General features: G+C 39.1%; 1 protein-coding gene across 14 annotated transcripts in view; it reads right to left on the bottom strand.

Moving 5' to 3' along the window:
• Window positions 1-14,144, bottom strand: part of bcor (BCL6 corepressor) — a 292,865-nt gene that overhangs the window by 16,780 nt on the left and 261,941 nt on the right. For all 14 annotated transcript variants that reach the window (XM_069889363.1, XM_069889366.1, XM_069889362.1 and 11 more), the window contains 2 exons: window positions 5,738-6,007; window positions 2,439-2,605 (listed from right to left, as the gene is read on the bottom strand). In XM_069889363.1, coding sequence (XP_069745464.1) covers window positions 2,439-2,605; window positions 5,738-6,007 — 437 coding nt within the window. The remainder of the gene's footprint in view (window positions 1-2,438; window positions 2,606-5,737; window positions 6,008-14,144) is intronic.

Below are 14,144 nucleotides of genomic sequence, written 5' to 3'. Positions count from 1 at the left end.
TTTCTCACATGCCCAAATTGCATGTACTGTTTTTCCCATTTCCTTCTTACAGTGAAAACACCTATCTGATAATGTTGGATCCCATTCTTTTAACTTTTGAGGCGTGATACATAACCTGTGTAACCAATTATACTGTATCATGCGTAACCCTGGATTTATTGTATTCTTCATAGTTCCAGAACATAACTTTTCCCATGCTTCATTTTTTATCTTTATGTTTAAATCCTTTTCCCACTTTTGTTTAGGTTTATAGCTTATTTTATCATTTTCCTTATCTTGCAGCTTAATGTACATGTTCGTTATAAATCTTTTAATTATTATTGTGTCTGTAATCACATATTCAAAGCTGCTTTCTTCTGGTAATCTTAGTCTGTTTCCCAATTTATCCTTTAAATAAACTTTCAGTTGGTGATATGCAAACATTGTACCATGAGTTATTCCATATTTGTACTTCAACTGTTCAAATGTTAATAAATTATTTCCCAAAAAACAATTGTCTATTCTTTTGATTCCTTTTCTCTCCCATCCTCTAAAGGAAAGGTTATCTATTGTAAAAGGGATTAGTGGGTTTTGTGTCAATAACAAGTTTCGTATTTGGTCATTCATTTTTTTTTCCTTTCTAAGTGGATCTTCCTCCACATATTAAGTAAATGATGCAATAATGGTGAGCTGTTATATTGCACCAGCTTTTCATCCCACTTATAAAGTATATGTTCTGGTACCTCCTCCCCTATTTTATCTAGTTCTATCTTAGTCCAGTCTAGTTTTTTTCCCTTGTCTGGTAAAAATCTGATAAATATCTTAATTGTGCAGCTCTATAATAATTTTTAAAGTTTGGTAACTGCAAACCACCTTGATTATACCTCTCTGTTAATTTATCTAATGCTACCCTTGGTTCCTCCCTTTCCACAAGAATTTCCTTATTATTCTCTTTAGTTCATTAAAGAATTTCTCTGTTAAGGGTATTGGTAGCGATTGAAATAAGTATTGTATCCTTGGGAAGACATTCATTTTAATGCAATTTACCCTCCCTATCAACGTTAGCGGTAATTATTTCCAATGTTCTAAGTCTTCCTGCAATTTCTTTATTAGTGACTGATTATCTTTTCTAATTTTATTCCTTGCCCGCTCCAGTATATTTTCTCTTGTCGTATGTCCCAAAAAGTTTACTAAGATGGATCTTGGTTTTTGATGTATCTGCGGTTTCAGAACTAGTGCTCTCTGTGCCCTTTCTATTTCCATTTCTTCCTTCATTTCTGTCATTCCCAGGACCTTCGGGATCCATCCTTTTATAAATTTCTTCATGTCTGTGCCTTCTTCACCCTCCTTCATGCCCACTATTTTTATGTTGTTTCGTCTACTATAATTTTCCCACATATCAATTTTCTGAGCTAACAACTCTTGTGTCTCTAATTTTTTTGTCACTTCCAATTTTTCTCTTGTCATTTACTTCCATTTCTACAGCCGTTTCTTGTTCTTCCACATTTTCTACTCTTTTCTTTTTCTTTTAATTGCACTAAATTCTAATGATAACCATTCTTTCAATGCTCTCATTTGTTCTTCATAAAAAGCTTTATCTATATTCTGTCCATCTGTTTTACCTTCTATTTCTCTGTGAAGATCTTGGTCTTCTTCTTCCTCTTCTTATTTTCTTTGCATCTGTATCTCTTCTGATTTTCCTGATGAGTTGCTTGTATCACTTTGTCAGGCCTCTTGCTGTTGGTCCTCCTCTTCTGGGCTGCTCTTCTTGCCGTTCACCCTGTCGACTTTCTTTCTTGCTTGGTACCTCACTCCCTCTCCTGCTGCCTTTCCTCATCCTCCAGCTGAGAGCCCTAGTGTTGAGCGTTCCTCAGCTGAACCCCTCCACCCCCGGTTGAGTGTTTTCTTTTACATTTGATTGCGCACTGCTCACGCGTGACTCGTCGCGCACTTTTGTTTGGCTCAGAGAGCCATTTGTGTAGCCAACCGGTCCGGGGGGGGGGGGGGGAGGGAGGGGGATCACGACTTTGCAGGGCCGGCTCCCACCTTAGAACAGACGTTCTTCGCCACCATGGCTCCCTGTTCCTTCGTGCAGGTAAGGCCTTCTTTCCCAGTGACTACTTTTATCCCCCCTGTTGCTCTTACTTTTTCTTTCTTGGGTGGCATCTTCTTTCTCTTCTCTGCAACTTTTATCTATTTTATATTTATTGAATTTTGTCTTGAGAGGGCTGGTTTTGTCCTACCGGCCACTACTCCATCACGGGACTCCTCATCTTAAGAAGGAACTTTCTTTAAATTCTATGGTCCAAGTTTAGCAAACGTATGCGTCTCCACCCTGAAAACTGCACATCAGTCAATTTGATAAGATTTAAATATGAATTGACACGTCAGGACTCCAAATTGAATAGTCATTTCCACCTTCTTTCAGCAGCAGGAATCAGAGAAAAGATGTACTGTACCTTGTTCCATCCTGGGCACTGCAGTTCACATCAGCTCCATGTTCCAGAAGGTGACATGCAATGCTGAGCCATCCTCTGGCACAGGCTTCATGTAGAGCACAATAACCCGCATTGTCATGATGATTTACATCACAAGCCTTGTTTTCCAAGCAGTACAACACTACCTCCTAGGGAAGAAAAAACCAGGGGTCATTTGGAGCAGGACCAGACTTCGGAGGAAACGCGGCAAGGAAGCACGATAAATTTATGTTCTTCTACAAGAGGGATTATTACAGCACATAAATGTAATATGTCTAACACGTATACACTGGGGAAAAAAAAATAAAATTTTGGCTGGCAAGAAATGCTGCTATGTGCTGTATTCAGCAAAATTACAGTTAATTTACATTATTTCTGGATACAACTTGGTTATTGGGCAATAATAATAACCATGTAAACATGGTTATAAACCTCTTATAATTAGCCACATGAGGCTTATGCTTCCTGATCATGTTGTTAATCCACAAACCATTCTGCAGACATTTCTTGCCCCCTTGTCTTGACTAACTTTAGAAAACAACAGCCATTTGGTTGTCCCAAAAACAACCTCATCGTCTCGGTACAAATTCAAAGTCTGAATGAATTTTCAATTTGCTGCAGTTCAACCCCCCCACCCCAAACCCTTCTATGCTTTTCTAACTGGCATTCTTTTTATCCAAACTATCATCTGTATTTTCACCATCTTTGGTAGTCTTGAGTGTTGTTCAATAGCCTTCCCAATGGAAGACCTTGGGATGCTTTGTTACATTAAATAACCTTTTTAAAAACAATTTTTTTTTTGTCCATGTGCCACTCAATGTTTCAAAGGCAATTAGCTTCAAATAAAAAAAAATTGTAATGTTGAAAAATCTATTCTGCTGTAGGATAATCAATCCAAGCTTTGTATGTTGAATTAGCAATGATTTTCTCAATTCACCAAAGTTGTTTCACTAATGTGGAAATTCTAACACAAAACCTGTCCGTCGTCTAAAATACCACAAGTTGATGGTGCTGATGGTACAATCCTGATGAATGGCATAAACACTGTGACCCAAAGAGGGAATTTGAATAAAAAAGTAGGTGGGCAATAGAAAGACACTAGTAAAGGAAAGGAACAAAAGATGATAAACGTTGAAAGGGTTGCTACACGCTTACTAAATGTACAGTTGTGGGAGGGCATATTTATGTTTTTAATCACTCTCTCAGCCTGCCCTGCCAACCATCTGTAGATATATACCTTCAGATCTTTATTGTACACATTTTAGAATTGAGTCCTCTTATTCTTCCTTCCAAAATATTGCTAAGCATTAAATTTCATCTGTCAAATACTTGCAAAATGGGAACTTATGCCCTGAACAATCAAATCCAAATCATTAACACATTTTTAAAAAAGCAGTAGTCTAAATTGATCCTTGGGACAACTCTATTATATTCTTCCCTCTAATCCAAATAACAACTTTTGACTCCTATTCCTACTTGGCTTTCTTTAACTCAACCCTTTTATTCTTGGACCATCATCCTTGATGACAAAACTATTACATAGCACCTTTTCAAGTGCCTTTTCGATTGAATCAATAGATTACAGTATAGAATAAAGAACAGAAAACTAGGAATAAATGTTTTTTTTTCCAGATCGGCTGGTTTTTATTATTGGGATTCCACATCCTGCATTCAAATATAATTTATGTTTTATGGGGGTCAACAACTGTGATACCTATTATTACCAAAGAACCTTATTAGACCTAACCTTAAAAGGTCTGAATACACGACTAACCCTCAAACCAAGTGGGCAAGATACTGGAACTTTGTCATTAATACTATAACTGGAATTGTTTTTGATAGAAAACGAGTAATTATTTCAAAGATGGCATGGTACACAAGATTTTACCACACAACTAGCAGCATTTCTTTCTGCCATCTTAAAAATTACTTAAATATTGAATATAATTATCTTGACAACATTTTTGTGTTGAAATTACATTATTTTAAAAAATCTAACCAGGGACTTTAATGTTTTTTGAAAACTATTTATATCCTAATCATAAAATAAAAACTCTTGAAATAATTCAATGTTTCTCAGATTAAAAAAAAATATCAATTGCATATATGGGATGTTATTATGAAGATGGGGTGTTAAATATTTAAAGCAAGCCACTTGTCTAAATCAACTAAATAACTAAATTTAAAATTCTTCCATGGTAGAGGGATGAAAGCAAAGGTTTAGGAATAAATGCATCTTCCTCACATCCCTTAACGAATTTACTCTAGTGATAAAAATAATATGATAGAAAAAAAAAACTGGAAACACTCAGTAACATCTGTGGAAAGTGAAACTGTTAATATTTCAAGGTGAAGACACTTCACCAGTTAGGCGAGAGAGCCAGATGGAAATTCCACTGGAGAAGGAAGCAGAGCTCCTTCAAGATTGACTTCCTTGAAGAAAAAGAGCAGTTAACAATGATTGAAAATCAAAAAAAACAAGATGATGGAAATCTGAAATAAAGCAGAAAATGTTGGAGTCGTATCCGAAGAGGAGGCCTTTAGTGAATAGGGAGGTCTTGCCAAGAATGTATAGCTCTCTGTAAAACCTCACTTTGAAGATTTTGTGCCATTTTGGCTTCTGTAACGAAGGAAGGATACACTCACCTTGGAGATGGTGCAGTTAAATTGCCTACTTGTATCAGAGAGATTGAGTACAATTGGAATTTAAAATGAACAACCAATGATGTCATAAAGAAACGCAAGATTCTGAACAGGATTGCCCAATTTCATAGTTGCCTTTAGCTGAAGAATAGGAACTAGAAGTTAAAATCTCTGAGTACGGTTTTAGTCATTTAGGACTTGAATAAATATAATTTATTTTCTCCAAGGGCTGCAAATCTTTGAAATTCTGTACCCCGAGAGGCTATGGATGCTCAACTTTTCAAGACATTTGACCCAAGAGAATCAGAGAATATGAAAAAGGCAAGGAAAGTGGATTTGGGACTAAAGATCAATCATGGGCTTTTTAAATGGCAGAGTAGGACCAAGGAAGTATTTTTTTCTTAGAAGACGAATAAAAAGTTTTTTCTTATCCATGTTCATTCTTTATTTTTAATGGTATACGTTTGGGGGAAAAATGTAAACTAATTTCTGTTTAAATATTATAACAAAGATTATTGTGGTTTTCACATGAATAGGATACAGTGCTAGGAAATTAAAATATTATTGCTGATTAAATATTAGGTTACTGAAACAAAAGATATTTTTGATTATAAAAGAGCCAGTTTTCAAGTACATACCTCATAGCCTAGACGTGCTGCTCTTTGCAACAAAGTCTCACCAGCATTTTTATTGACAATGAGTCTGCGTGCTTCTGGTGGCATGGGGCGATTTAGCGGTGTCTCTTGCGGACTGCTGACTGCTTGCGCGTTCAACGGCCGGGAAGAATGCAGAATCCATGGAATCGGCATCAAGCAATCAGAAGACTTCTGCTCGCATGTTCTCTTTGCTGTGGCATCTGGCTCTGTGGTTAGCGCTGAGCGTTTTCTGGAATTCCTGATCGCACTGGCCTGCAGTAAATTAGGAATGGGAACTGTTACTGGAGTGGAAAGGTGCTTAGATCAAATGTATGCAGTGTCAATATTTCTGCAAACTTTCTTAATTATTCTGCACAATTAGGAAGAAAACTCAAACCTAAAAAGCAGTGCAGCAAAAACTTCTATTTGCATTAGGCCTTATTTCTCAGAAACATCTCCAAAAGAGACTTAAATAGAGCTCATTACTGTGAAATGCAAACCGTGTCATTGTTGACACAAGAGGTCAACGTGCAGATAGAAATTGTGCACATTTCTTAGAAGGCACACATGGTTTGGCCCAAGAGTGTAACACACAAAACATATTCAAAAAGGAAAAAAAAAAACGATGAAAACCAATCGAAATTCGGCACATAATCAACTGACTTGTTTTTTTTAAATGGGGATGGGGTTGGAACAGGGCTTACAATGCTTGGGTCATGAATTCAAATCTTCCATCTGATGATTTTGGGTGAAATGAATTCAATAAATGTGTGTTATTTGTGCAGACTAACACCAAAAAAAAATGAAATTCCATATTGTCATCAAAACTCAGGTGGTTCTCTAAAAGGGAATGGAATGTTTAATCCCCTCTCAACATGGTAGATGAATGCTCTTTTTGAGGTCTGTCCATATCCAAAGATAAAATGTAAAATTAGGTGCTCGTGCATATATTTTCAAGTTTTATAATATGATTTAACAGTTATCAAAGCCTATTTACTCTAAATAGGTAAAAAGAAATATGTTAATACTTTATTTCAAAAATAGCAGTGTTGTTTACACTGAAACTTAAGGTGAGGGGGGAGAAATTAAAAGATGGAGCTTAGAGGGAACTTCTTCCACTCAAAGGGGAGTCTATATCCAGAATGAGCCGTCAGAGAGAACCAGAGAAGAAGGTACGATCTTTCTTTCTTTGGCTTGGCTTCACGGACGAAGATTGCAGTGTATGGATACGAAGAGTTTAGAAGGATATGGAGCAAATGCAGGCAAACAGATAAGCCCAGTATACCAGTTTGGTCAGCCTAGATGAATTTGGCTGAAGGGCCAGTTCCTTACTCTTTGACTCTGACTAGAGAATAAATGCTGAGCCAGCGTAAACAATAACAGCGATACAAAAGTTTGGCCAGTGTTAAAGAGGAGATTAGAAATTTGAAAAAAAGAATAAATATTAAATCCAATGTACGGGGTTTAGAAACTGGTGGCAAACTGAAAGAGAGAATACAAAAAGTCTTAGACAGTAGAGGAATTATACAGGGAGAAGTTCTAGAATATGGAGAGGCAAATAGAAATGTTGAGGGACAGTGTCAATCAAGGCCAAAGGTAATTTTGTGCAGAATAGAATATGACCATCTTAAGTTTTGGAAAGGATACAGTTTATAGGCAAATGAAAAAACCTGCTGAATGGTCAAGATAAAAAGTGATCAGATCATTAATGGGTAGTTCACAGCATATGGCTTACATAAGCAAAAAAAGGTTATGTGACAAAGGTATAAAATTTGGTGTTTAGAATTGTTCTGCTAGTTTAATATTGATAGAAGTCAAAACAGAAAGATGTATATAAACCCATCAAATCTACACTGGCTCTTTCATGGAAGAATCCAGTTAGTCCCACTCAGAGGATCCACCTGCCCCTGGAATTTTATTTTCATTACATTGAGAGATGCGACTGAATCGGTTTCCAACATCTCACCAGGAATCATACTTCAAGCCATTTCTGTTCTGGGTACAGTTTCTCCAATCTACCACATAATAGTAATCCCTTATTCCCAGAGGCAATCAAATAACTCTTCCTCTAAACCCTCATATATTTCCCAAAGTGGAGCATTCGTTACCTTTCTTAACTTTATCTTTCATAACATGAGATGTCAGGTTGGAAGTTGTTGTCACATTATAATCAAAGTTTGTTATTTGTGATAGATTTCAATAAGTATTGTTTATAGTTTGTGATACAGCTGATGGAAAGGTTTTCTCCACATCAGTTGTGAACTGCAATTAGGAGACAGGTATGTGTAGAAAATCAAACTGAAACATGGCCAACTAACAAACGGCTCAAGATCTAGTTAAATGACAAGATAGGAACTTCACCTCTTCCTGCAATGGCTCCTGAGGATAAGGGATGCGATTTGAAGGTCTGATGGCCCTCCTAACCAAGAGTACTTGGTGCATTTGTGAGTGATGGGGTAAACTAAAGCATGTTAGGTTAGTTTGCTATCACAGTCTAAAATGAGGCTATAAGGCTCTCAATGCATGCACAGAGTTTGGCACATTCAAAGCCAGCCAAAGTCATCACTCTGTTCATGAATGCTTTGAACAAATACTAGGTGAGGGGTTATATTTCTCAATCAACACACTTCATGACAAATTAATCGCAATACATTCAGATACCGACTCTGAAACATAATAGAGACAGCAACTTGCCAGCTGAAGTTTAGAAGAATCATACAAAATAAAAGCAAATGATAAACTGATTTAAATGTGTTGAATCTCTTTTCTTCTTTGATTATAGCAGAAGCTAGAAACATAGGCGTATCTGGGTATGACAGTCAGGACACATGCCCAGGGGTGGGGGGGTCTGCCCACTGTCCTCATCTCGCTCACCCAATATCAAACTCCTGAGCCATTGTTGATTCTCGCCTTTCGTCTCATGCTCATTACCCGCTAATCTGACTGTTGATTCTGCTCCCACTGCGGCGCTGCCCAAGTAAGCACAGCATCTAACTCCCAAACCTGACCCGACGCTCGACCGCTTCGCTGATCAGCCACCCATCGCACCCCCCCCACCCCGCCATCTAACTCTCAATCGCCTCAGCCTCACTGATCCTACCTCTCCTCCACCCCGCACAGGAGTCATAGAATTTATTCCCTTCAGCAGGAAAGGAATAAATGTTAGAAACCGATGCCAAGAAACAATCCCCTGGTTAAAAGACACCGAGGGGAGATCTCCAGTGCTCAGCAGTGCATTGAGCGATGGCAATCCTGCCTTCCTAGAATTCCATATGGCAGAGAAACCCCTCCATGAGTGCTCCATGTATACAGCCCTTTCATTATGCCAAAGTGCACTGGAACATGGGGGCTATAAAGGAAAAGGAGGCTAGTTCCTTGCTTGCCCACAGTCTCTCTCTTTCTCCCTCCCCATCTTTCTCTCCCTTCCCTCTGTCTCTCACAGGCATATCCATCTATCTCTCTATTTATATGTATGTGGGTATGACATATCCATCTATCACATACACATGGTTCTGCATAGTGGAGGATGGCAGGCACTGATGTCACAAAGCACACTGGGTCTCATGACACTCTGGGAGGGGGAAGAAAGAGTTGACGACTGCCGACAGGCATTCACACACACACACTGTGCATCCCTCCCTCCCCCCCCAAGACGTGGGCTCAGTGAAATGAGAGGACAAAGAAGAGCACATCACATAGAGAGGAGGTGGTGAGGTCAGGTAGGGAAGATGAAGTGGATGGCGTGGTGGCGGTAAGAGATGGTTATGGGGTGAAGAGAGTAAGTTTTAACGGGGGGGGGGGGGAAAGGAAGGAAGCAATTTCAGTGCTTGCCATAGGTGCTATTTTCCCTAGACATACCATTGACTAGAAGGCAACAATAGCTTGCAGGTGAACATTTGAAAACATATCTCATAAATGAAGTAAAAACACAATGCAAGAGAAACTCAACAGATCAGACAATGTACTTCATATATGTGGTTAAGAAATGGGAGTCACTGGCACTTTGGACTATCTGGTGATTCAGTTTTTTGCAGCATGTTGGAAATGAATTAGAAATGTGCAGCACAGAAATAGCCCCCTCATCCACGCCCCCTCATCCATGCCAACACTAGTTCCTTTCACACTGGCACTTGAACGCAGTAATTAACCTCCAATCTACCAGTTCACCTGACAGCGTGAACGCTCCTGAACCGGGGTGGGGAGGAAATTGCCCCAGAGATGAATTGCTAGGGAGGGTGTATCATTGAGAATCTGTTTTGATTGGCATACCAATGTGTATGGGACACCTAGTAGGTTGGGTCCGATTAGTGATACGTTGATGATGTTCTTGCGTGCGTGCAGGTTAAAAAGGGATAAACTTTGTATTCAATTTACTAAATTCACAATCCTAATCAATGTTTGATGATCTTGTATTTTTTTTAAATTATTCATGCTAATTGAAACATAATTAAATATTATGTACAGCACAATATGAGCCCTTCAGCCCATGATGTGCCAATCTATATAAACCTACTCCAGTATCAGAAAATCGTAGCAGAACTAAAACATACATGAATTAGAGCTTGGGAAAATATGCGCACAATTTAATAAAGAACCATGGGAAAGTGGTAGCAGCAATAAAACACATACACGCATAATTTATAGTAAGTGTGGGAAAGTTGCAGTGGGGTTGAAATACACGCACAATAAAGTGGCAGGCACTGACATCAAAGAACAATCAAAGAACAATTAGATAGATATGTCTGTGAAAGACAGAAGGGAGAGAAAGGCGGGGAGAAAGGGTGGGGAGAGGGAGAGAGACTGCGGGTAGGAAAAAACTAGCCACCTTTTCCTTCAAAGCCGTGTCCCAGTGTGCCTTGGCATAATGAAAGGGCTGTATCCACAGAGCACTCATGGAGGAGTTTCTCTGCTGCACGGAATTCTGGGAGGCCAGGTTCACCATCGCTCGATGTATCACTCAGGACGTCACCGCTGGAGGATAGGCACCGCTTTGCTCTGGCCTACTGAGTAGGCAGTGTGAAAGGGTGCACAGAACCGTTTTTCCTTGGTCCAGTGGGAACAGTGCTACTGGTTTTTCTAAACGGTTCATTCTCACACCAATTTAGTGGTTTTCCAACATGAACAGGGCTAATGAAGTCTAACTAAGCTAAACATATGATATGAGGTCTATATCCTTCTACTCCTTTCCTATCCAAGGAAATGTTTTTTACCTTGATGTTTTTTTACCTTTGATGTTTTTACCTTACAGTACCCATGTTCTAATAGCATCTGCCATCATTACCTCCAATGGCAAATCAACTGCAGATATTCACCATCCTTTGTGAAAAACTTACCCATATCTTAACTTATTTCTCCCCTACTGTCTCTCCTTAAACCTGTGCCCTCTTGTTCTAGACCCTTCCCCCAATCCTGCCCTGGGAAAAAGACTTTCTATCCCATACCCCTCAAAATTTTGTAAATCATTCAGACTCCAATATTCTAGAGAGAATAAATCCAGCCTATCCAATCTTTCCCATAACCACAGCCCTCCATTTCAGGCAGCAACCTTGTGAATCTCACATGTCATTCCAGCTCATACTCAAGGACTCTGCTTTTGAAGGCAAACATATCTGTTTCATTATCCTTTGCACCTGTGTCACCACTTTTATGGACTAGCACCCCAAGGTCTCTTTGTACATCAGCACTCCTAAGCTCACTGCCATACAAGCCAGGGACAGCATCAGAACAAGTCTCAGTGGGGGGCATTAGGGTAACTGTGCCGAGGGGGGGGGGGGGGGGAGAGCACAATCTGATGTTTGAAGATTCGCTCAGCTGGAGGAATGATGGTGGGGGTTCCTACCATGTACCTCCTCCATGTGGCAGCAATGCTGCACTGTCCTCCTCACTACAACGAGACAAACATACCGGTTAAGACACATTGCACACTAGTGAAGTTAGTGCTGCATTTGAGGGGGGCGGGGGGGAAATGCCACAAATACTACGCTTTGGTGCTGACCCTGACAAGTCCTACAAATATTTGACCTCCCAAAGTGCATTACCTCACCAATGTTGAGATTTAATTAATCTGCTACCAATTCAATTAACATTTCCACTTTCCTATCCTACCATCTTTCATCATTATATTTTTGCAATGCAAGTTAAGGTTTTGCTTTTTGAAAAGATGCACAATTATTTCTTTATGATTTCTCCATAGACTCACCTCCTAGAAACATTTCATAAACTCTATACAAGCAGTTTGGTGGAGAAATTCAATTTAGAATGGCTAGAATCGTGCACATACAAAATGGCCAGCTCAGAACTAGACCTCCAGTTGTCTAGCAATCAGACACAGGAATTTTGTAAGTTTTCAATCCCATACCAACTACAGGTAAATCTGAGCAGACACAATGCAGAGAAGGGCAGTTAGTGTAGTGGATGGTGCAACACTGTAACAGCGCCAGCAATCAGGAAAGGGGTTTGAATCCCATGCTGTCCGTAAAGGTTTATACATTCTCCCCATGTCTGTGTGGGTTTATACCCCGGGGGCTCCGGTTTCCTCCCACCATTTGAAACATACCAGGGTTGTAGACCAATTGGCTGTAAACTGGGCAGTATCAGCTCGTGGGTCATAATGGCCTGTTATCGTGCTATATGTCAGAAAAAAACTTATGTTCATGCTGACTTTACAGAAATTAGAACAACTGAAAAGGTTGTCTAACACTTGTGGACATCCTGCCACATAAACTGGCGGAAGTACTAGGAAACTGGATGGTGTATGCTTCATTTTTATGGTTCTAAAACCAACAGTGGAATACCTTTTTATAAATTTCAGGCATCTAACACTTGTTTCAATGTAGCAGTTTGATCACTTCCAGGCACGATTACGTTATTGAGGTCATAATGTGAAATGGGTGTCAAATCAGTTTGCGAAGAACCATACCAGATTTATAACATCACTGTTTACTGTTGCTCAACTGTCACTCGTCCAATATTTTATTTTTGAATTGTTACTGCATACTAAGTACCCATTTATCCCACCGGATACAAGCTAGTTCCTAGTAAAATAATCATTCCATTACCTTGTTCTTTCCCTGCAGTCCAATAGGCCTACTGTTTTCCCTCGTGTACTTATCCATTTCCATCCTAAATCTCATGAATGATTCTGTTTCCACTCCCCTTACAGGCAGTGAAGTCATTATACTAGCTGCAGAAAGTAGCTTTTACCTTTTACCTCTGTATCAAAATATTAAATCTGTGTCCCCTAGACGTTGAACCTTCTATTAATGTAAACAATTTCCTCCTTTTATCCTGCCCAACCCAGCCGATGATCTTCTCAAATTTCTTTGTTGTAAGCACACAAACTTCTTCACTTTAGCCTCAGATCTGAAATCTCTCATCAATTTGAATTATTATAGTAAATCCTTTCTTCAGACTCTCTGGGAGTATTCACAATTGGATACAGTATAACTAGTGTTTTGTGCACATTTGTATTCTGTGCCTCTATTTATGAACCCCAGATTCCATTTAACTTATTAATCATTTTGGTCAACATGCCTTGACACTTTTGAAGGATTTATATTAGCTTGAAACGGAAACTTAAAATGTAACTTGAATTTTTAAATCAAATTATTTTATAAGGAATGTAAAGTGATTAAAACAGAAATTTAAAAATTCTAAACTTCAATTAATAAAAAATGAAAAATACATTATAAAATTAAATGCACAGCATGAATAGACATGAATCCAGGCACCGTGCAAAACCATACATATCTGTTTATCCGAATCAGAATCAGAATTTATTGCCATGAACAAGACACAAAATTTGTTGTTTTGCGGCAAATATCACAATGCAAACATTTATATAAACCACCTAACCAAAATGAATAAAAATAGTGCACGAAAAGTCAAAGAAAGACAGTGTCTTTGGTTCATTGATCATTCAGGGAAGAAGCTGTCCTTATGCTACTGAGTGCTCATCTTCAAGTTCCTGTACCTTTTTCCTGATGGTAGCAGAATGAAGAAGGAATGGCTTGGGAGGGGGAGGTGGGGGTTCTTGAGGATAGATGCTGGTTTCTTAAAACAGTGCCTCCTGTAGATGTCCTCGATGTAGTGAAGCCTGGTGCCTGTGATGTTGCAGGCCTAGTTAACAACCTTCTGCAGTTTTTTCTTGTCCTGAGCATTGGCACCTCTGTACCACACAGTGATGCAATCAGTCAAAATGCTCTCCTGTAGAAGTTTTCAAGGGTCTTCAGTGACATACCGAATCTCCTCAAAACACATCACAAAGTATAGCCTCTGGTGAGCCTTCTCCGTGATTGCATCAACATGTAGGCTCCAGGACAGATCTTCAGAGATTTGACACCTAGGAATTTGAAGTTCTTGGCCCTCTCTACTGCTGAGCCCTCGATGCAAACTAGTTTGTGTTCTCCTG

Source organism: Narcine bancroftii, chromosome 7, assembly GCF_036971445.1.
Source record: "Narcine bancroftii isolate sNarBan1 chromosome 7, sNarBan1.hap1, whole genome shotgun sequence".
NCBI lineage: Eukaryota > Metazoa > Chordata > Chondrichthyes > Torpediniformes > Narcinidae > Narcine > Narcine bancroftii.
This window is presented reverse-complemented; position numbering and strand designations above follow the sequence as displayed.